Source organism: Diplotaxodon limnothrissa, linkage group LG6 (assembly GCF_057381915.1).
Source record: "Diplotaxodon limnothrissa isolate DT_005_m linkage group LG6, D_limnothrissa_male_GT1.1, whole genome shotgun sequence".
Taxonomy (NCBI): domain Eukaryota; kingdom Metazoa; phylum Chordata; class Actinopteri; order Cichliformes; family Cichlidae; genus Diplotaxodon; species Diplotaxodon limnothrissa.
The window spans coordinates 43004616-43029153 of record NC_140601.1 but is presented as its reverse complement, the minus strand read 5'-3'; the positions used below and the strand labels follow the sequence as shown (position 1 = coordinate 43029153).

Here is a 24538-nt window from a genome sequence, read left to right as displayed (position 1 = left end):
AGAAGAGTTTCTGTTGTACTGTTGCTAAGCTGCTTTAATAAAATATCCTGTGACGTCTAAGTTGGGGATTTTCCCTTTTTAACGCTTTGTGAAACAAAAAAGGTAAAAACCTGAGTATGAATCTACATGAGTATAAACGGCTCTTACAGGTTACTCCGGCCTTCTGGGGGTAACAGATCGCCAGGGCCTAATTTTCCAGGCCACCAATTCCAGTAGTTTTCAAAGAGCAGTGATGTAGAGGGAAGCTGCTGTTAGTGGGTGTGGCTGATGGATGCTGAGCCTGCAAAGGTACGAGTCGTGTGAGGTGTTCATCATCATCAGTGCTTCAAATTAAAAGCATTTCCTGTCACCTGGATCCACATCTGGACCGTAGAAAAAACCACTGAAGCCATGTTTGACCAGAATATGAATAAATATCCCACAAACTAGTGGATCAGAAGGTTTTCATTAGCTAATCTTCTAGTGATTTGAGCTACATTATGTTTTGAAGCTGATGAGAGAACAAATAAAAATAAAAGTCATATTAACACCAAAAACATGGGCAGGAGGAAGGATGGCTGAGCCAGATGTTCAGGCTGTCCTGAGTGAGCGCACAGCTGCAGTGGAAAGCAACTGACTTCAGACCAGCTGACCTGACTGCTGAGCTCCACCTGAGCTGCTCATGGTTTGGAAACCAGTTCAAATTTAAAGGAGACGAAAAAGCAAACATTCAGATTTAACTGCATGTTCTTCCTCAGTAACTGTAATCAGTTACATGTAACTGATTAGCGTTACATATCATGTTGTAAGTGTTTGTTCATTAGAACGATGGTTTCAGAGCAACGACTCCTCTGTCTCCTACCTGCTGCCTTGACTCCTCTCTCCTCCGGTCTCTTCCTCGCCTCCTCTGTTTGCATCTTAAGAGGGAGGGTCTAAGATGAGGGGAGAGGAGGTGAGGGAAGGAAACTCACCTGTCCTGAAGCTTAGCAATAAGTAAAAAACAAGCCTTTAAAAAACAGACACAAGCTGCAGCGGGTGATAAACACGTGGCTTCTTCTGCTTCATAAAGCTGAAGTTTTTGCCATGACATCGAGAACAGAACATCCCGGCGTCGAACATCAATTCAATTCAATTTTATTTATATAGCGCCAAATCACAACATAAGTCGCCTCAAGGCGCTTCATAGATACAGAGAAAAACCCAACAATCATATGACCCCCTATGAGCAAGCATCAACGTGCAGGAAATAAACGCTTAAACCACAGAAAGCAAACAAACACAAAGCATTTTTATTGGAACTCGTGTGTTTAAGTGTTCATATGAAAGGTCTGGATCCTGGTATTGCGTCAGTTTACAGAGCACAGCTCACAGGTACAGAAACATTTGCATATATAGTGTTACGAGTCTTAATACTTCAATGATAAACACGATGAAAAACACACTTCCTGCATCGTCCTGTTCATTCAGACCGAAAGTCCCAAAAACTCAGCTGATGGTTTTTTCTTTTCATCCAGCTGCTGCACAAAGAACTGAACCTTTATAACACAAGTAATAACACGTTACACTCAACACTGCAGGCATTCGCTGCATTTTATTAACCTTTGTGTTGTATTTCCACATAAACATGGTTCACGACCACAGGAGGAACGCTCTGCTGGCTTCACTGATCTGAGTCCAGCTCGCATCATTCACCAGTGCAGCTGTGTCTCACTCTTTCTACTTTCTCTGTCCTCCTGTCTGACAAACACTAACATTTCTAAAATACATTTCAGACATTCTTTGCAGAAAAAACTGTAAATTTTTCTTTTATGGATATTTACTGGACGTCTCCCCTCACGTCTAAGCTCATCTGCTTTCTAAGAAGTGTGATCAGTGGAAACATAATCGTGACTTTAAGAAGAAAGAAAGGAAATTTTAGTTCAACGAGTCTCTTTGTTCGTGTCACAGATTTGTGCTTCACAGTAAGCCGAGCTCTTTGCACAGATACGGATCGTTGGCGTAAAAGACGGCGATCATTTTTGAACTTGCTTCAGCTCCTTTCTTTCGCACCATGTCGATCAGGTCTCGAGCTTTCTCGCCTCTCGGTTTGGCTCTGGCCGCTTCGCCCTCAGCATCAGTTAGCACGGTGACGTGCTGCAGCTCGTCCAGCAGCTTGTTCAGAACCGGATCCGACACTTTATCGATGAAGTTTGTGCGAGCGAGTCGCAGCTTCTCTGCTGAGGCGCTGTTCCCCATCTGAAGAGGACTTCCACCTGGAGAGTCAGCCGAGGATGAAGCTGAAAAAATATGTTCAGCAGCACAGTGAGCACATTTCAGAGCAACATTTCTACTAATCAGATCAGTGAATCGGACCAGGACAGCAGGTTGGATCTCTGTCAGGTTTCAGTTTGTGCTGAGTTAAGGCTCACCGGGCAGATGAAGGTCGTGCTCCCACACTCGTGTCTCCTCGGGATCTTGCACCATCAGCATCACTTCCTCTGCGTTCGTTGTCAGGATGATCTCAAAGGTCGGGTGGTAATTTGGTCCGTAATTTTCAAAAAACTCTGCACGCTGAAGCGAAATGGAAACGCACAATTTAAAACAGCTTTGTGGACAAAGTGTCTGCTGACACTCAGCGACTGATACTCACTGCAGGCTGTATTTTAAAGTGGTGCGGGGCGCTGCTCAGACTGTACTTTTGACCTTTGTGGAAATAACAGAAGGACGGCGCTTCGATGTACTCTGAAGCAGCGTGCTGCGCTTTCACCTTCAGAGACATCACAACATTTTCTTAGTGCATGAGTAGTTTCAGAGCTTCAAAGCAAACAGATACAATCAGAGGATTTATTCATGCAGAAGCCATTTAATGATTTCATGATAAAGTCATACGTCGTGCAGAGGGACGTTTCCTGGGAGCAGCATCACACTGAGGATGGGGCGTGGCCTGTTTCTCAGGAAGAGCAGGACTTGGCCACGAATGGGTTTCGTCATGTAATTGAAAAAGCGCTCAACGAGATCCCAGACGAGGCCAAAGGCGGAGAGGTGAGGGACGTCCACGACCACGTGAGTCTCAGTGATCTCCAGAGGCTGTATGATGCTCATACCATCATCCGTGATGTGGACCACAGAGATGCTGTCAGAGACCAGTGCTGGGAAAACACACAGCTTCGTTCACTGCAACAGCCTCCAGAAACTTTCCATGGAAAGCAAATCAGAGCATTTTCTGCAGGTTTAATTCTCCTTCAGGTGGTTCAGTGGCGTCCTTACCCGGCTCAGGCTCACAGTGTGGGAGGTGCAGCTGACGTATAGAGTCCCGAGGACACTCGATGCCGAACAGCGGGCCTCCGGCCACTTTGTGCGCTGGTTGGAGGACCAGAGGATCCCAGATCAGAGTCTTGTAGGTGACCTCACTCTCACGAGTCACATCAAAGACCAGACCAGTCAAAGAACACTGGAACAACCCTGGACCGGGAAACAGGAACCTGAACGACACAGAACAGTTCAACATGGAGCTCATTTATGTAGCTGTTAAATTCAGTCTAATTTAATTTATATGGTGCAAGACTGTCATCACAATAGAATTCATACTGTAAAGTAAAACAGAAGGCTTTATGTTATTATACTAGTGAGAGAATCCTAAAAGAGGAAGAAGCATCTATGGCCTTCTTCAACGTTTCCATCAGATGACAGTTAGATGATCACATCCGTCTCTTTTAATAAAACTTTACTTACTCGTGTGTAGGAGTTGATGGTCTGCCACTGCCTCTATTGACCATGACTTTGGTATTTTAACCAGTTAAGGTATAACTAACCAAGGCCATGTTAAAGTTAACAAATGTGTGTGTTGGGAAGTTGCAAAAATATAACACATAAAACAAAGACTCAAACTGACATTCGACCTTGTAAACAGCAGTATATTAATTGGCTCCCAATACTCCATCAATTGGTGACCACCATCTACTGTCAGACACAATCTGACATTCAGACTCAACCAATCAAACATTTGTTAAAAGCATTTTTAATTTTCCCCACATTCTTCTTTGCATATGTAAAGCACTCTGAGCACCTGTGTGTTTACAGAGGACATAATCTCACAGTGGGCACATCGAGGCTTGCGTGTCGTACCTGTATGAAACGCCTGCGCTTTCTTTTCTCATCTCAGGTGTGAAGCTTGAACGAGCCTAAAAATCCAGAGAGGGCAAATTAAATATTTTTTTTAGTCACACAAACTTGTGATGTTGGTGCTACTGAAGAACCAGAAATACTCACAGTCTCCATTTGCAGCTTCACCACCCTGCACAGGGTCAAAGTTCCACCATGAACAGTGAATGCTGGGTAGAGAGGCTCGGTGAACGTGGTGTGGAAGGTATGAATGAGAGTTTTTTTGTCACCAGAAAGTGAATAAAAGGACAGAGTGCCAGCTGGCCAGTCCAGAAACAGTCCCAGTCTCCTGCGTCTGGTCAGGAATGCTTGGACGTCGATGTGTGGGACCGGTATAAAAGTTTCCCTCAACCCGTGTCGGAAGGAGTAACCATTTGAACAGGTGATGGTGAAACACCAGCTCTTGTCAGTACGGTCAATTTCTGTGTCCCAGTGTCCCTTCCTCGGCAGGCTCTTATATGCAACACCAATATTCACCAACGCTTCCCAGTCCACCTCCCAGTAGCAGCGCCCAGTCAGAGCCTCTCGACACAGCACCTGACTGGTTTGGTCAAATCTCTCTGGATGATCAGGATACGACTGCTTTTCCTCAGTGCTGCTTACTTTCCTGTCACATTCAGACAGGACGAGGTTTTCATTCACAGTGTTGGGGTCGAATGTGAGATCACAGGCATCTGTGAAAGAGATGCAGTGAGTTAAGCTTCAGCTCAGTCGATGTTACAGAGAAACTCAGTGACACTTACACTTGTTCAGAAGCTGTGGGTCGACCCAGTGCTCTTCATTGTGGTCCACACTGAGGCAGAAGAGGTCAGGCTGTTATTATTAGTAAATAAACATGAAATAATCTAATATGATAAACATGTTTTGTCAAGGCACCGTGACAGGAAATTATTGCCTTGAGTTGGTAAAATTAGTTCACAGATGGAGAGAAAACAACCTTATCAGAGACACGAAACTCAATAAAAAAAAATGGTCAGAGGACAAGTAACGAGCACCTGATATGAAACAACAAAGGTGAAGCAGCACTCAGAGACATGCTCCACCCTGTGGCTTTGATCTGGGTGTAGAAGGATTCACTTCAATTCAAATGTATTTTTATAGTGTCAAATCAAAATGTACTCATCGCTCAAAACAGTGAATCTGGCTTTAGTTAATTTTGCAACATTAACTGATAAAGTAATTTACCAATGATGTGCTGAGTTAACCAGAGACTTAGCCCCATCAGTTTAATTAACTAGCTGACCTTGATAGCTGTAGAAAGTAGTTTGGGACCTTAAATAGGCTGCAGTTATGTGAGTGAAGTTGCCCCCTCCCCTTCAAATCCAACAAAAGTGGTGTCAAACGTTTGTGATATATTAATAAGAAAACAGCGATGTTATGTTGTCAGAGGGGTAGTTTTAAATATGGGTCCCGAGTTATTTAAGTGACAGGAGGCAGTTTGTGAAATTAAATGGTTGTTGCTCCTTATTTATGGAGGCTGCATGTGGTGTACCACAAAATGACAAGATTGTGAATGATTAAATTATTCCAAGAGCTCAACTTACTTCATCTAAACATGTTTCAATCGTGCTTCATCAACACGAAATGCAAAAGTTTATTGAATATGAATAAGTTGTGTTGATTTACATTTCTGCCAAAACAATTGTGTGCAAGCAAAGTCCACTATTGAATTAAGTAAATCCAACATGCTCTTTTTCACTGGATGCCCACTGTGACGGCCAGTGGCAATGGTAAGATGTTCAGATCTCCAAAGGTTGATTCTGTTCATCTGGACGTTTCAGTGGGAGAAACGTTTCGTCATCATCAGGTGACTTCTTCAGTCTCAGCTGACTGCAGGTTTCAATGGTATAAACAGTACATTTGCATAATGAAACCAGCCCACTGAAGGAACAATGGGCTGGGAGCTCAGTTCCTTCATCATAATTATGCAAATTCTCATACGCATACGGGATCACTACAGGTTTTCTCTTAGGCAGCGGTGTTGTTGATCAATGGTCATGGCTAAGACCAATCCAAAGTCCTGATCTATGTCCAACAGCATTTGAAATAGATTCATCAGGAAAGCTACTCTGCACAGGGACTCCTTCAGAGAACTTGTCTGGAGTAACACAGACCTTGGGAAATGCTCTACAGAAACTCTGGAGTACAGTTTTCCCAATCCAAAACAGTTTTCACTTAGTGAATTCCCATTCATTATGCTAGTCCAAAGAGAGAAATTCATGCTGAAAGCAGTCACTGCATTTCAGGAGGGCCCAACACCAGAAACACTTGGGCATTATATGGCATTCTGTAAAAGGACCCCGTGCATATGATGACCTGAGAAAGGATGTAACCATAGCGTCTGAAAACCAGCGCATGTCCTCACACTGTGCTCTGCACAAAGGAATGATGGCAACAATTCATGAAAGAAAGTCCTTTTTTATTTTGTGAATTAGATGATGGAAATGGCTATTATTTCTCAGTTATTGAATTAGACTTGAGATGCTCAGACAGTTCCAAGTATTTACCTTTTCTAACAGGAAACACGCCCACATTCTTCTGATAGTTTGTATTTTGTTACCAGCAAACAAAGTTTTTTCTCCGACAGCATGCACAGTTTGTTCTAACTGCTATATTATAACCTAGTTTAAAAATATCTAATACTATTTTATGTTTCACAAATTTTTCACAGTACAGAAAAGGGCAGGGTGACCTCGGATGACCTCTAGAAACATTTATTCATATCTTTAAAATGTTTGCAGCACAAACGTTTGACATCAACTTTGTTTGATTTTGGTAATGTGGGGGGACTGGTTGACCTCTTGACTTTTACATTTTCATTAATATCTTTAAACAAAGGTTTGATACCACTTTTGTTGGATTTTAAGAAGGTCGACATTTGAGTGGTGTTAGAGCAACATCGTAGGCATTTTTGACAAAAAGTCATCTTGACTCTGTAGAAATGAGTCCTGTTAAAGGCAATGGCACCATTACAGACAACCAAGAAAGCCGAGAGTGTCTTTACATTTACACTACAAAACCAATTCAGACACTGCCAATTTAATTCCATTCAGTTTTATTAACGCAACGCCAAATCACAACGCTTTATATTGTAAGCTAGGCCCAATTTAAATTTACAAGCCAAAAAGGCTAAAATGACCAAAGAAAAAGTGGAAAACAGTTAAACATGAGAGGTTTTTGGACAAAGTTTGTGTTCTCTATTCTTTAAGCACCGGTTTGAGCACCTGCACCGTTTCAAAAGTACCGGTTACTACAATTTAATACATAGAGTTCCTATTTAGTTCATGTTGAGAAGGTTTAAGCAGTTCTAGCTCTGTAGTTCATTATTTTGTTTTTGATGGTCAAGATTAAAATCCTGTGTAGAAAAGGTATAAAATCAGTTAGTGTGGAATCTACACAGTGTACCGACTTGAGCGTTTCCAGTCTACATTCTGGGTCTTCCAGTCGCTCCAACAGCAGTTTCACTCCTGACACGCCTGGATGGTTGTAGCTCAGGTCCAGCTCTCTCAGGTGGGAGGGGTTGGACTTCAGAGCTGAGGCCAGAGAGACACAACCTTCCTCTGTGATCCCACAACATGACAGCCTGGAGAGAAAGCATTACTGAAGCTAAAGCAACTTTTAACTTGGTTTGCACATGCAAAATACAGTAATGATAAAAATAAAGTACACCCTCTTTCATACTGTATCTATGGTTTAAACATCGATATATAATAAAAAAATTATCTGATTCTTACAATTTGGTAAAAATGCAACTTATCATACAGAGCTATTATTTAACAGTAACAACACCAAAATACAGACGAACTGTGTGAAAAGCACAGCCTTACTGCTTTAAGGAATTAAGAGGGTCAGCCAGGTGCTGCTAATCAACTTAATTAACTGATCATCACTAAGTGTAAACATCTCTATAAGAGCAGAGGTTTGGTCAGTTTGCTGGTCTGGAACATCCAGGTGTGTGTTCATGCAATGCCAAGAAGGAAAGACATCAGCAATGATCTTAGAGAAGAATTTTTTGCTGCTCATCAGTCTGGGAAGTGTTAAAGGGAAAATTAAGAAAGTGAAAAAGATTATTGCTTTTAACAAATGTGCGGAGGGCTTTCGCTTTGGTGGCCTCAGAATCTCATCTCTGATTTTTGCGGATGATGTGGTTCTGTTGGCTTCATCGGGTGAGGGCCTCCAGCTCGCACTGGAACGGTTCGCAGCCGAGTGTGAAGCAGCGGGAATGAGGATCAGCACCTCCAAATCTGAGGCCATGGTTCTCAGCCGGAAAAGGGTGGAGTGCCCACTCCGGGTCGGGGATGAGTTCCTGCCCCAAGTGGAGGAGTTCAAGTATCTCGGGGTCTTGTTCGCGAGTGATGGGAGAAGGGAGCCGGAGATCGACAGACGGATTGGGGCTGCAGCTGCAGTAATGCGGACGCTGCACCGGTCCGTCGTGGTGAAGAGGGAGCTGAGTGTAAAAGCGAAGCTCTCAATTTACCGGTCGATCTACGTCCCTACCCTCACCTATGGCCACGAGCTGTGGGTAGTGACCGAAAGAACGAGATCATGGATACAAGCGGCAGAAATGAGCTTCCTCCGAAGGGTGGCTGGCCTCTCCCTTAGAGATAGGGTGAGAAGTTCGGCCATCCGGGAGGGGCTCAGAGTAGAGCCGCTGCTGCTCCACATCGAAAGGAGCCAGCTGAGGTGGTTCGGGCATCTGACAAGGATGCCCCCTGGGCGCCTCCTGGGTGAGGTGTTCCAGGCATGTCCCACCGGGAGGAGGCCCCGGGGCAGACCCAGGACACGCTGGAGAGATTATATCTCTCAGCTGGCCTGGGAACGCCTTGGTATTCCCCCGGATAAGCTGGAGGAGGTGGCTGGGGAGAGGGAGGTCTGGGCCTCTTTGCTTAGGCTGCTGCCCCCGCGACCCGGCCTCGGATAAAGCGGATGAAGATGGATGGATGGATGGATGGATGGATGGACAAAGATTATTCAAAACTGGAAAACTTTCAGGATCTAAATGCGAACTAAATGCTGATTTAATTGGTGGTTTTAATGCTGTGGCATGACCTTCAGAGAGCAATGCATGAACAAGTTGCAGCAAACCCCAATGACCTGGAGCAATATTGTAACAAAGTAGTGGGTGACAATCTCCTCACAGTGATGTGAGAGGCTGATAAAAGCCACAGAAAAATACTTGAAGTTATTATGCTGAAAGAGGCTCTCCAAGCTATTGAATCAAAGAGTTTACTCTGCGTTTCACCTACTGTTTCTGCATTTTGGCTCAGTGCTCATTAAATAAAAAATGACACAGTGTAACCTGTTATGTGTTGTTCATCTGAGCTTCTATTTACAGGACATGAAACCTAGTAGGAACCTGATGATTTTTATTTATTTATTTATTTATTTTTTCATATAAAACTTTTGCGAGATCTCGCAAAACAAAACTCGGGATCTCGCAAAAGTTTTAGCCGCATTCTTCGGACGCCGGCTCGAAGCCGACCGGGAGGTCGACGCACAATGTGCCGGGAAAGCGGTGTTCCTCGCGGCTGTAGTAGGTCTCGACCTCCCGTTAGCTTTGAGCTAACGGGAGGTCGAAGGCTGAAGAATGTCGCAAAAGTTTTGCGAGATCTCGCAAAAGTCCGTCTTAATTTTTTTTTCTCCCATGTCCCCTGCGGGGCTCCGTAGAATTGAAACAGGGTATGCTTTCTTTTAACTGTGACTATGTGAACTACATTATGAGACCAGAGGGTGTATCAGTACCTCAGTGTTTCCAGCCTACATCTTGAACTCCCAAGTCCAGCAGAGAGCAGTTGCACACCTGAATCCTGTAAGTCATTGCAACTGAGGTCAAGCTGCCTCAACTGGGAGTCGGAGCTGAGAACTGAAGCAAACACCTGACAGCACTTATTTTTCAGGTAACAACCAGGCATGCTGCAGAGAGAACAAAATCATCTGAACATCATATATGCAAGAGAGCAAAATGTGCAGATGGTCCCATCACTAATTGCCTTTACCTGAACTGCTCCAGTTTGCAGACTGGACCGATCAAAGCAGAAGGAATCATAGTCAACAGAGTTAATTCATCAGTGAAATCTTCATAGTTTTCATTCATCTTCAACCCTCTTGTATCATATCCACTGTAATCCTTTGGATGATGGTACAGGCAGTTAGTCAAGTCCAGGACCTTCAGAGGTGATTGTTTTGATTGAAGGATTGAGGTCAGAATGTGACAATTCCTAAAGTCTAGCGAAAACCCAGATAACCTGTGCAAAACATATATTAGTTATAAACCTTAAATGCTAATATATGCCAGTAATTCAGTAGCTGGAAAAACTATAGCTAGGACAGTTAAATTTATTTAAATTATTTAACTAAAAGAAGTATAACTTGCAGAAACAGTTTTTTAAACTAACCTCAGTGTCTCCAGCTTACAGTCCGGACTTTCCACTACAGCCAAAAGATCATAAGGAATATCATCACTGAAGTTAGAAAAGCACACCAGATGTAACTCTTTTAAGAAAGAGTCTGCTGACTCAAGAATGGAGAGTACCACACTTAATCGATCACTGCTTATATGCTCACTCTTGAGTCTGTAGAATCAGAAGAAAAGTGGAAACAGCACATCAGTGAGTTTTGGTATTTTTGTGGGTAATGAGAAACTAAACAGCAGAGGACACTGCGGTTGTTATAATTATGGTATGTTAGTTCATAACATGTATGTAGCAACCAGTACCACTGTTTTAGTTTAAAGGACGCAAGTATCTCATCAGGACTTATTTATATGGTCCCATAGTTGACAGTGCATGTCAGAGCACACACTAAACCATGAAGCTCAAGAAATTGTCTGCAGACTTCTGAGACAGGAGTTTATCAAGCCCAAGATTTAGGGAAGGGTAAAGAAAAATATCTGCACCATTGAATGACCCCATAAGCATGTGACATCTGCTTATGGGGACATCTGTGAATGGAAAACATCTGAAACCACTAGGTTGGCTGCCCAGCCTATCTGAGCGATTGGAGTAGAAGGGTCTTAATCAGGGAGGTGACCAAGAACCCGATGGTCACTCTAACAGAGCTCCGGCATTGCTCTATGGAGAGAGAAGAAACTACCAGAAGGACAACCATTTCTGCAGTACACCACCAAGGCGTTTACAGTAGAGACCGAAGGAAAACCCATGGTGACCACTGTAAAGTCTCTTTATGCTGGCTTTAATCTTTGCTTTGTGCTTTCTTCACACTTGAACCCGATTGAACATTTCTCAAAAGATCTGAAAATGGCTATGGAGCGATGTTCCCTGATGGAGCTTAAAATGTTCTGCAAAGAAGAATTGGAGAAACTGCCCAAAAATAGGTTTGCCAAGCCTGTAGCACCATACTCAAGAAGTTGCCAAAAGCTGTGAATACTTATGTACATCTTATACTTTTAATTTGGATTTTTAATAAACTTGCAGAACCTCAAGCAATCTTTGCTCACTTTTATGCCATTATGGGATATTATGTGTACCATTTTGAGATGTAAAATAAATTTAGACCATTTTGGAATAAGGCTGTAATGTGATAAAAATCCATCCATCCACCCATCTTCTTCTGCTTGTCCAGGGCTGGGGTGTGGGTGCAGCAGCCTAAACACAAAACCGAGACCACCCTCTAACCAACCACCTCCTCCAGCTTATACGGGGAACTCTCCTGTACTCTCCTTTCCAGCACCCTGGCATAGACTTTCTTGGGGAGGCTGAGGAGTGTGATCCACCTATAGTTGGAACACACCCTCTGGTCCCCTTTCTTAAAGATGGGAACCAGCACTCTGGTCTGCCACACCAGAGGTACCACCCCTGATTTCCACGCAACATTGTAGATGCATGTCAACAAAGACAGTTTACCAACCTCCAGAGGCTTCAGGAACTGAGGGTGAACCTCATCAACTCAAGGGGCCCTGCCACTGAGTTTGACAGAATCTCTTCGGCACACCACACTCTAGAGCGTCCTGATGCCACATGCACTTATGGACACTCTTATGTTCGAACGTGGTTTTCGTTATGGCCAAACTGTGGTTTGCACAGAAGTCCAATAACAAAGCTTACTCAGGTTCAGATCTGGGAGGCTGTTCTTCCCAATCAAGCCCCTCCAGGTCTCGCTGTCATTGCCTACGTGAGCATTGAAGTCTCCAAGTAAGACAACAGAGTCCCCAGGTGGAGTACCCCACTCAGGGGACTCCAAGAAGGCTGGGTACTCTGAATCGCCACTCGGCACATAAGCGCAGACGACGGTCAGGACCCATTCACTGACCTGGAGGTGCAGGGAACAAGCCCTCTCGTCCACTGGGAGAAACCCCAACATACACGCAGCAAGCCAAGGGGATACCAAGATACCCACCCCAGCTCACCACCTCTCACCAGGGCCAACTCCAGACTGAGACAGAGTCCAGCCTCACTCCAGGAGACTGGCTCCAGGATTGAAAATCTGGAACAAATTAGGTGCAGTGAATAATTTCGATATGCACTGTATATGTCATTTCCACTATATTAAAATGGCAGACTTTAAATGAGATTATGTTTTTATTCCTTACCTTTACAAGTATTCACCATCTATCCTCCATCTAAGGGGCGATCATGGCTCAAGAGTTGGCAGTTTGCCTTGTAATCAGAAGGTTGCCGGTTCGAGCCCCGGCTCCAACAGTCTCGGTCGTTGTGTCCTTGGGCAAGACACTTCACCCGTTGCCTACTGGTGGTGGTCAGAGGGCCCGGTGGCGTGAGTGATCGGCAGCCTCGCCTCTGTCAGTGCGCCCCAGGGTGGCTGTGGCTACAATGTAGCTGCCATCACCAGTGTGTGAATGTGTGTGTGAATGGGTGGATGACTGGATATGTAAAGCGCTTTGGGGTCCTTAGGGACTAGTAAAGCGCTATATAAATACAGGCCATTTACTATTTACCATCCATATCCTAAGCAATGTTAGTAAAGCCTCAAAAACAGCCTCAGCAAATTACTGAATTGAAACTCTTGTTTCAATCTCAAACTACTTACACAGCCTTCTTGCAGTTCTTCATTTGCTGGATAAGTTTCTCAGTCCCAATAAATGGTGTATAAGACTTTGTCAGATCAAGTTCCTCGAGCACTTCCCCTGATATCTGCATCATGGTCGACAGTACTGCACAGTCGATGGTCGAGAGTCTCGCTCCTGAATCCAGATACATTCTGATGTCATCCTGAAATCTCTCTTCCTTCAGCTCAAACTTGCAGAGGAAAAGGTTCATGTACTTCTCTCGTGGGATGTCTTTGACATGGAAATTCTTCAGGTATCCCTTCATCTCTTCGGTGGTGTCCGAGCTGCTCTTTACCTGTGGCAGTAAACCCTGCAGCACTGTTTGATTGGACTCCAGAGAAAATCCAAGGAAGAAACACAGAAACAGATCTAACTGACCTTTCTCACTTTGCAAGGCTTTATCCACAACCTTTTTCTGCAAATCCAGAAAGCTCAGATCTGTTGGGTCGACATCCAGGAAAGACTTCAAAGTACTGAAGTTGTCCGTCAGGATGCAGTGGTGCATGTAGAGAGCTGCAAGAAACTCCTGAAAGCTTAAATGCACAAAGCTGAACATCTTTGTCTTGTACAGGCCTCGTTCTTCCTTAAGAATCTCTGAGCAAAATCCACAAAACACTGATGCTTCACCAACATCGATGCCACTTTCTGTGAGGTCCTCTTCATAGAATATGATGTTTCCTTTCTGCAGCTGTTCAAATGCCAACTTGGACAAGTTTAAAAGCATGGCAGAGTTCTGGGCTTGAGACTTCTTCTGTTTGGACCTCTTCTTGGAGCTTTTCCCTGCATATTTCTGTCTCGTTCTTTGTGTTTGAATTAGTAAGTAATAAATGTACAGCTCTGTCATCGTTGTGATGCCGCGGCTCCTCTCATCACTCCATCCTTTCCTAAACACCTCAGCGATGATCCAGCAAAACACTGGGATATGGCCCATGAAATAGAAGCTGATCATTCCTCTAAGACGAGACAGGATTTCTTCTGCCTGATTAGCAGTGCTGAATCTCTTCCTAAAGTATGACTCTTTTTGTTGCTCAGTGAAACCTTGGACTTCTGTCATCTGGTCAATGTATTTAGAAGGTATCTGACTGGCAGCTGCAGGTCTGGATGTTACCCAGAGCAGAGCGCGAGGCAGCACGTTGCCTTGGATGAGGTTGGTCAGCAGCACATTGACTGTTGATCTTTGATCTATTTCACTTATTCTCACAGCTCCATCAAAGTCCAGTGGAAATCTGCTTTCATCCAAACCATCAAAGATGAACAGCACTTGCTTGTGAACAAGCTGCTGTGTAGCTTCTAGGGGTTTTATTTCAGGGTAGAAGTGAAGGAGAAGCTGCAGCAGACTGTAGTCGGCATCTCTGAGCATGTTCAGCTCTCTAAAGGGGAGCACAAAGATGAAATCAATGTGCTGGTTAGATTTTCCTTCTGCCCAGCTTAGAGCAAAGTTTTGGACAGCAAATGTCTTTCCAATGCCAGCGATGCCTTTCGTCATCACTCTTTGGACTGTCTTTTCTTTTGCTGGTTGTTGCTGAACATGAATTCTTCCTGGTTTAAAGATATTTAAGAACTCGATCTGTTGATAAAACACCTGTGAAATTGATGACTGCTGATCTGGGACATTAAAGTGATCTAGAATCTCATGTGATATGGAATCAGAATCCTGAGCCTGCTGAGTGACGTAGAGTTTTGTGTAGATGCTGTCAAGTCGAGACCGATTATCCGATGTGCCCTCATTTATCCAGGTAAACTTTTCCTGGAGATGGTCTTTAAGCTTTTGTTTAACACTCTCCACGACTTTATCCTGCTCCATGTTTGCAGCTCTGTCTCCTCCACACTGAACCTAGTTCTCCTGTCACTTGTTCTCCTTATAGGTGGAATCCTTCTGAAGGGATTAAAAACCTGAAAGCAAGAAAATAAATAAAATGTCCCTTTTCTTGTAGTATGACAGTGCAGTGATATTCATAAGCATTTGCTTTTGTTAATCTTTTTGTCTAAATTGATTTTCCATTTTTACATCCACACTCAACACTTTCGCACTACAAGTGAAGAAAATGATTTCAGACTAGGGCTGGGCGATATATCAAGTTTCTTAAAAATATCGATAAATTTTTATACGAGATATGAGATGTGACAATATCTTTTAGGCAAGGCAAGGCAAGGCAAATTTATTTGTATAGCACAATTCAACAACAAGGTGATTCAAAGTGCTTTACAGAGACATTAGAAACAAAAACAAATAAAAAGCATGATTTAAAATTGATTAAAACAAGCAAACAAACAAACTAACTAAACACACACATTTCACACCTGTTCGCGCGATCTGAACCCTTATCGTAAGGGGAGCTACCAGTCCTTCTGTGGACGAGCTACTTTCTATTTTAAATTCCCTGAATTTAAAATACTCTCTAGACCCAGTCTAGACCCAGCTGGGGAGCTACCCAGAGCTCTAAACCCACTTAACAAACAAACAAACAAACAAACAAACAAACAAACAAACAAACAAACAAACAAACAAACAAACAAAACAGTATATAAAATCAAAACAGATAAAATCAGAACAGTAGATAAAATCAGTGGTTAATATAAGTTTTGAAATTTAAGCTTAAAAGTGTGGATTTGGTGCTTTATTCAAATGCAGCTGAGAATAGGTGAGTCTTCAACCTGGATTTAAATAAACTGAGTGTTTCAGCTGATCTGAGGCTTTCTGGGAGTTTGTTCCAGATATTAGGAGCATAAAAGCTGAATGCGGCTTCTCCGTGTCTGGTTCTGACTCTGGGAACTGATAAAAGACCGGATCCAGATGACCTGAGGGATCTGGATGGTTCATACTGGGTCAGGAGGTCATTGATGTATTTTGGTCCTAAACCATTCAGAGCTTTATAGGCCAGCATCAGAACTTTAAAGTCTATCCTCTGACGGACAGGCAGCCAGTGTAAAGACCTCAGAGCTGGACTGATGTGGTCCACTTTTTTGGTCTTAGTGAGGACTCGAGCAGCAGAGTTCTGAATGAGCTGTAGTTGTCTGACTGATTTTTTAGGTAGACCTGTAAAGATGCTGTTACAGTAATCAAGCCTACTAAAGATGAATGCATGGACTAGTTTTTCCAGGTCCTGTTGAGACATCAGATCTTTTATCCTTGAAATATTCTTGAGGTGATAGTAAGCTGATTTTGTTATTTTCTTAATGTGTTTTTCTAAGTTTAGGTCTGCATCCATCACTACACCCAAATTTCTCGCCTGGTTTGTGGTTTTTAGATGTATAGATTGAAGTTCTCTGGTGACCTGTAATCGTTTTTCTTTGGCGCCAAAGACTATTACTTCAGTTTTGTTTTTGTTTAGCTGGAGAAAATTGTGGCACAACCAGTCATTGATTTCCTCAATGCATTTACCAAGAGCCTGTACAGGGCCTCGGTCTCCTGGTGACATTGTGATATATATTTGTGTGTCATCTGCATAGCTGTGATAGTTTATTTTGTTGTTGTTTATAATCTGTGCCAGTGGGAGCATGTAAATGTTAAACAGAAGGGGTCCCAAGATGGAACCTTGGGGAACTCCACATGTGATACTTGTCTGCTCGGATGTGAAGTTACCTATTGATACAAAGTATTTCCTGTTTTCCAAGTATGTCTTGAACCAGTTTAGTACAGTTCCTGAAAGACCTGTCCAGTTCTCCAGTCGTTTGAGTAATATGTTGTGGTCAACTGTATCAAATGCTGCACTGAGATCCAGTAAAACTAAGACTGACATTTTTCCACTGTCTGTATTCAGGCATATGTCATTAAACACTTTGGTCAGAGCGGTTTCAGTGCTGTGGTTCTGTCTAAAACCTGACTGGAAGGCATCGTAGCAATTATTCTGTTTTAAGAAGTAACTGAGCTGTTGAGAAACTGCTTTTTCAATGATCCTTCTTAAAAATGGGAGATTTGAGATTGGCCTGTAGTTGTTCATTTGTGTCTTGTCAAGATTGTCCTTTTTCAGTATAGGTTTTATTACAGCAGTTTTTAGTGATTCTGGAAACACACCTGATAATAAAGAAAAGTTGACGATCTGTAACAGGTCTGACTCTAAAGTCTTTGAGACCTTGTTGCTTGTCTAATTTTTTGGATTTTTTCTGTGAAGAATTTGGCAAAGTCATTGCAGGCCATGGTCGAATGAAGTTCAGCTGCCACTGACACAGGAGGGTTTGTTAGCCTGTCAACTGTAGAAAATAAGACCCGAGCATTATGGCTGTTTTTAGTGATGATGTCAGAGAAGTAGGACCTCCTTGCATTCCTCAGTTGTAAATTATAATTGTGAAGTTTCTCTTTATAAATGTCATAATGAACCTGGAGGTTTGTTTTTCTCCATCTGCGCTCAGCTTTCCTACACTCTCTTTTTTCATTTTTCACCAGTGTGGAGTTTCTCCATGGAGACTTTTTCCTTCCAGAGATAACCTTCACCTTAATGGGAGCAATAGTGTCCATTACATTTAACATGTTAGCATTGAAGCTATTGACGAGCTCATTGACTGACCCTCTGGACAGGTCAGGTGTTAATGGGAAGACCTGGTTAAAAATTGCACTACTGTGTTCAGTTATACACCGTTTTGTGATCACTGTTGTTGATATATTTATGTGGGCTGAGATTTTACTTTCAAAGAAAACACAGTAATGATCAGACAGGCCCACATCAGACACAGTAACCTTTGAAATGCTCAGGCCTTTGGAGATCAGTAGGTCAAGAGTGTGTCCTCTATTATGTGTGGCCTCTGTTACATGCTGAGTCAGCCCAAAGTTGCCCAGAGTGTTACTCAGGTCTTTAGTCCCTTTGTCCTGAGGGTTGTCCACATGAATGTTAAAATCCCCAACAATAATTACACAGTCAAAATCAACACAGATCACAGACAGCAGTTCACTGAGGTCATTAAAAAAGTCTGTGCAGTATTTGGGAGGCCTGTAAACATTAAGAAACACAACTTTGGATGGGGCCTTCAGCTGTAAAGCCACATATTCAAAAGACTGAAAACTTCCAGGAGATAGCTGCTTACATTGAAATGATTCATTAAATAAGACAGCAACCCCTCCTCCTCTCCTGCTCACCCTGGCCTCACTGATAAAACTGTAGTTAGGAGGGGTCGTCTCGATGAGAACAGCTCCACTGTTACTTTGGTCCAACCAAGTTTCAGTTAAAAACATAAAATCAAGGCTGTGCTCAGTGATTAAATCATTCATTAAAAATGTTTTCCCAGCTAGAGATCTAATGTTTAATAAAGCCAACTTAAGTGTTTTAGAGGTATTACTTGTCCCCTCGTGTTTGGGAGCAGTCTGTGGCACACAAGGTATGTTTACTATGTTTAAAGATCTTTTAGAGTGCAGCTCTCTGTGTTTTGACCAGGCCACATGTCTCCTGTCACCTAAAAGTACAGAGATTTTAAAACCTTCTAGTAAACAGGGTCCCAGCTTCTCCTGGGAAAAGTCACCACTGCCATAATCCTCACAGCCCGGACCCTCCACACATCACACATCAGACTGTGGAGACAGAGCATGAAGGTGGTAAGGAGGAACTAAGGGGGGCGAGGCTGGGCAATGTGACTTCGATTGCTCTGTTGAGGGTGGGGCTCGATGGCGAACCTTTGGCCGCTCTGGTGGGGGGTTTATGGGGGACAAAAAGGGATTGGGCCGGGGGGTAGATCTGAGCCCAGCATTGACCCGCTCCATCTCCTCAGTGAATTTCAGGTGTGGGGAGGAGGGAGAAAGGGAGGGGGAGGAGGGTGATGGCCTGTCAGGGGTTTGGGGGACTGGGGAAGATTTTATATCGATATAGTATATGTTACATCATAATTATACTTGTGGACCCACAAGTTTGCCTGTCTTTCGTCCACTTTTGTCTCTACGCAACGTTACTCGGCCTCGCCTCTCCTTCACTGAACACAACTCCCCCTCCTCCCCCATCGCTTCACCTGCAGGCAACGACAGGATGGACACGGCAAATCTCCGTTAACGAGTTACCGCGCATCGCCCCGTGCGTGGGGCTGGACAGCGTCAACGTGTTAGCGAGCTAACTGCGCTAACGAGCTAACCGCGCTAACGACATGCAGCCCACAGGGGCTGTACAGCCTAAAATCCTTTAATTTTCTCAAAAGTTGACAGCGCGCCTTTCTGTATGAATTCTGGTTGTGCTTGATGACCGCGAAGCGATTTTATGTGGTACATAGCGCTCAGCAATCTGTCAAAAAATGTTTTAGTACGACTTTGGTAAGCTACGGAGCTGCACCGCTTGATGGATTGTCGGAGCTAGTGATGTGCGGATCGATCCTGAAATATCGATTCCTCCGATACCAATCATTTATGTTCTAGAATCGATTCTCACATTAAAATATCGATATTTTAGTAATTTAGAGTAAATTTGTAGTTTATCATTAACAGGAACACAGTGGAAAGAAACTATAACATTCGGATCGTCTACATTCAAAGGAACTACTTCCTCTTCCGCCTTTCATAGTCATGTGCGAAATACAGCTGTATAAATGTCTCGCAGCCCCTTGGCGTGCGCACTCACAACAATGGCTGAGCGTAATTGAAGTCATGTGCGGACGTATTTTACCTCCACACACAGCTGAGACGTGGTTTGCAATACATGTGGCAAAAAAAGTGCTCCAAGAGTGAGGTGTTGTGGCCATATTAGGGAGACATTCAAAAGGGCTGTTGGGGGGTAAATACATTTTACAGGGTTTATTTATCGGATAAAATACGTTAAATGTCACCGTTATTATTGGCCGGCCCGGAAACAGCGGGGGTGTCCAATTTCAGAGGCTGCTTCCACCTGAGGACCTTCGCGGTCTAAAGAAAGCCGGGTAGTACATCACGAGCTCCCTCGGTGGAGTGAAACTCTGCTGTCTGCTCCTTGCTATCTAAAATATAACCGGGCACTGACGTAAACTCTCGACCGTCTCACACTTCTGTTTAACCATTTTCTGTTTGACGTTTATTCAGCTGTGTGAAGGATTAATAAAGTCAAATTTAATTTAATCAAATCTAATAACTTTAATCTCAGCCAAACCGATTTACTCACGAACAAATAAAACACTGAAAAAGCCAAACAATAACATTTTTAAGTTATCAAAGTGACTTATATATCATGTTTAACCCGAATAGGGACAGACCGGGGGGGGTTTGAAGACGATGTGTCGGCTCAGATATTTGAAGTTTACACAGCTACATTCTCACCTGAAAATATGTTAAAAGTTTTTTTGCGACCCAAAAAGAGAAATAAGAGTAATATTAAAACTAAGTTGCTGCTGCCATTGTTGGAAACTGGAATTGGCTGGGCCACGCTATGAATTCTGCAATATGATTTTTCAATTTTGTTGTCCTAGAAAATCGGGCGAAATTTGGGAGATTGGTGGCTCCGGGAGATTTTCGGGAGGGCACTGAAATTCGGTATTCTCTCGGAAAAATCGGGAGGGTTGGCATGTATGGTTGTGGCAACATCACTAACCTTGTCAAACACCTCAGAGTAAATCATATCACAGAACATGACGAGCGTATGTTGAGGTGAACTGAAGAGGAGGAGAGAGTCAGGTGCTGCTAGGGCGAGACAGACGTCTCTCATGGAGTCCTTTAGTGCTGCAGGCAGGCAACGTGTTCAAATAGCACAACTTCATTTTTTTTATTTCTATATGATGAACTCTGCGTTATTAAGTGATAAGAACAAATAATCTGATGTCCTGTAATCATTATGATGCTATAATTTGAGATACAATAAATAAAATAAGTTTTTGTACAAAGTATCGGTATCGGATCAGTATCGCCGATACCACCCTGAATATTACTTGGTATCGGATCGGAAAGAAAATCAGTGGTATCGCACATCACTAGTCAGAGCATTACGGCTGCCGTAGTCTGGAGCCTCGTGGAGTGATACGTAAAACTCCAGGCTGTCAGTCACGCAGTAGAACTTGGGAGCAGAGCAGCTGTGAAATCTGTCTTTGATATTATGCTCAGCATCTGTTAGTTTACATTTTGACTGCACAATTGTGAGCTTTTTGTTATGCACAAAAACAACATTGTTTTATTTATGGAGCATTATTATTTAATAAATGCTCATAATTTATTTTTGAGTTTATTTTTGAGTTTTCATGTACATCTGTGCTGTATGTTAATAAAAGTGCCTGTGTGACATCTGGGAAACAGCTTTGACTAAGAACTCTCATTTTGTTCTTACTTTATGGCTTTAAAAAAATATCGAGATATATATTGTATATCGCCATCCAGCTAAAAAATATCAAGATATGAATTTTGGGTCATATCGCCCAGCCCTATTTCAGACAATGTTATAAATGCATAAAAATGACACAAGCCTTAGAATAGAATAGAATAGAATAGAATAGAATTCAACTTTATTGTCATTGCACATGCACAGGTACAGGGCAACGAAATGCAGTTTGCATCCATCCAGAAGTGCTTTAGTGATATAGATATATTACAATATATATTAGCAATAATATAGATATGTGAGTATATTACAGAAATGGGTCTATTATGGTATGTTATAATGTACACGGTATGAAGTATGTTGTGAATACCCTTTGATAAGACAGTTGAAATTTAGCTAAGGTGCCTTATAAAGTTTCTCTGAACTTAAAGACATTTCTACATAATGTGTTAGTCCAGTTGTGGCAAACTCAGCTGACTGGACATGGTTTAAAAAGCAATATGACAGTCTATGTAACATCTCCCAGATGACTGCACAGAACAGCGTAAAGAACCACACCCAAACTTTGTGAAAGACACATGAAAGCTAGTTTAGTTTCATTGTCTTATGCACCATAAAGATACCTCAAGCACTCTGTTCTCTATCAAAAAAACTATTTCTGCTTGTGGCTGGAAGGAGGCATGACGCGACCACGATTTTGGTAACATTTGACTTTATTTTGGTTGCTGCACCCTAGCTGCCAGCGACACAAATCCATAACAACAACCCAGTTCAGTCTTTTAACCCGGAGAGGTGTCATTGTGGATGCCCTGCAGGTATGTTTGCCAACCCTGCAGTGGCGCCACTGACCATGCCCTGCCACATACCCCCATCACCCAACTGATGCTGGGGAGCCATCTGGTTAAACCTACTCCCCTACAGCAAACGGGAGAGGGAATCAGACCGAACAGTCGGCACCCCCGGCCCCTGGCCCAGAGACGGTGAGTTCAGCTAGCTAGCCGCTCCCACCCGAGGAGTGGGGTTGAGTGCAACGGCAGGCTGCGTCTTGGCTGATTGCACCCTGCGGCCGGTGCGGGTGCCTGAGCAGTTTGGACCTCTGCCACCACCATTTGGGCCACCAAGGCTCAGCCAGAGCTACAGCAGGGAGATGGAGCACCCCCAGAACCCCAAGCCCACCCTGGACCCACCCAGGGGCAGCCAGGCCACCAGGGCAGTAACCTACATCTGCCAGCACAGACCCTCCACCAACCCTCCTGTACACAGCCACTAGGAAAACACCACCCAAGATCCACCACAGCCCCAACCAGGTCATGACCACAGCCCCCGGGTTGAGCCCCCCAGGAAAACCCCAGACACTCCAACCTCTAACCCCAAACCAACCACAATATCAAAGGAAGGAAAAAAACACAATTGTTGAATTGTATTAATTGCAGACTGGGATTTCTAATCACTGTCACATGCAGGGCAAATATGTGCGATGTCTGAGACCAGAAGTTTTGGTCTAAGCTGACTGAGCTGAACAATTTTCATCAAAAACACACAAATCGTGGAGGACTGTGTCTAACAAGAGATCAGATCATTAGTCACTGTAACCTGTGAATAAATAAGGCTGTTGAAATAAAACCTCTACAGGGCAAAGGTGCGTTAGATAGCAGGCGCACTTATGAGTTTATGAATCTGGGTGTGGCTTCTTTTTAGCAGCAGTTCAACATTAAGGCTGTTTAGAAGCAGCTTTTTTCATATAAAACTACATATAGAAATATCACAAGCTTACCTTTGCTTTCACAGACTCTTCAAACTCTCAAATTCGCCATTATGAACTGCACACTACTGGGTGGATGTTTGGATTGGGCTGATGCAATACAGTCCACTTCCTTGTTTCTGTACCTCTGTATGCGCCTGCGGAAGTAAAAAAGAAAAAGAAAAAAGAAAAAGGAAGTTCATGCTAGAAAAAGATCCCAAGCAGCAGATGTAACAATATAAAAGAACTGCTGTCAGCATAACAGGTAAATTACAGTAAGGTAACTTTGAAGGAGACAGTTTGTGCAGGAGCTGTGTGGATTGTAGCGTCAGGGTCAAACGACACTGTAGACATGGCTGTCTGCACAGAAGAATAATCCGACATGAGAGAAAGATCCAAAAAGCACTTCCTGTCTGAGCCAGCTCCTCACTGTGGACCAATGAGCTAACCTTTCAATCTAATGCATTATTTCTATGTGCGCAGCGATGTTCCCGTTGAAGGGAAGGAAGGCTGGATTCAGAAAAAATGATCTCCTCTGTATCCGGTTGTTCCCGTTAATGTTTAACCAGGTTGCCTCTGACAGGTGACAGTTCACCGACCCATAAAGCTGCACAGCGGGCCTCAGATCCATCTGTAGGACGTGTGCAGATCCACAAAAACTGAACCAAACTACAGTGACTGACTCAATAACCTGCAGCGTCTACAACCTTCATCCCTCCAGCTCAGTGTACTGACAGGTCTGCCGGCAGCACAGCGCCCTCTTGTGTCTCCTGTCTGTATTACAGTATAATACTGTGTATGTGGAAACTGACAAGTTAAATGCAGGGTGTTGGAGCTATTTGTTCTTATTGTTTATTATTTTGAAATTAGTTAACGTTTGTTGTTAGTTTACTTATATTTTGGAATTTATTTACAAGTTTATTTGTAGGTTAATATTTTGTTTCATTGTTTGTTTGATGTTACTTTGTTAAATTAGTCAGTAAGAGCTGTAGGGCCATTTTTGTTTCTATAAATAAAGAGACTGGTATAGGACCAGCATGCACTGGGGTGGGCCTATGGTTTTTTACCAGAGCAGGAGAAGCAGCAGGAAGTAACAAAAAAAATGGATCTTGTTATTGCCAAACTGGATAAAATAAACCATAAAAACGCAACTTTCAAGTTTGGACAGTGGACTTCTTTTGCCTGCGTACGAAATAGTATCTCAGTGCAGCAGTGGCTTGTGGACTTTTAATTGTGGGATGTTTGGTTGGTCAAACAAAAGGAATTGCCACTACACAGGGAATAAATGATTGAGCCAAAAACATCCAGGAGCTCTGTTTATTGGAAGTTTGTGTATTAGTTTCAACTTCAATAAAAATAATCAAACGGACAATATGTAAATAATTACAAATTTAAATAAGTAAAAACATGATGGAATCGAGTTTATTGCAAAAAGTGCACACTTGATCACAGGCCATGCTCTGAAGCCGC

At 43.1% G+C, this 24538-nt stretch overlaps 1 protein-coding gene across 3 annotated transcripts; it reads right to left on the bottom strand.

Annotated features, from left to right (window-relative positions):
- Positions 1-1201: 1201 nt before the first annotated feature.
- LOC146631296 (NACHT, LRR and PYD domains-containing protein 12-like) lies at positions 1202-23710 on the bottom strand. Of its 3 annotated transcripts, XM_085355239.1 has the most exons (15): positions 23343-23710; positions 23102-23226; positions 13123-15034; positions 10515-10691; positions 10116-10364; positions 9862-10032; positions 7529-7702; positions 4863-4912; positions 4228-4793; positions 4084-4139; positions 3226-3440; positions 2848-3107; positions 2609-2725; positions 2388-2529; positions 1202-2255 (listed from the first exon to the last, which is right to left on the bottom strand). In XM_085355239.1, exons 3-15 carry the CDS (start codon positions 14943-14945, stop codon positions 1936-1938), a joined length of 4320 nt encoding a protein of 1439 aa, XP_085211365.1. In that variant the 5' UTR covers positions 14946-15034; positions 23102-23226; positions 23343-23710; the 3' UTR covers positions 1202-1935. The 3 variants fall into 3 exon arrangements, with proteins under 3 accessions (XP_085211365.1, XP_085211367.1, XP_085211366.1); XM_085355240.1 differs by lacking the exon at positions 1202-2255 and having other exon boundaries at positions 2468-2520; positions 2599-2725; positions 23102-23710; XM_085355241.1 differs by lacking the exons at positions 9862-10032; positions 10116-10364; positions 10515-10691 and having other exon boundaries at positions 23102-23710.
- Between the last annotated feature and the right edge of the window lie 828 nt (positions 23711-24538).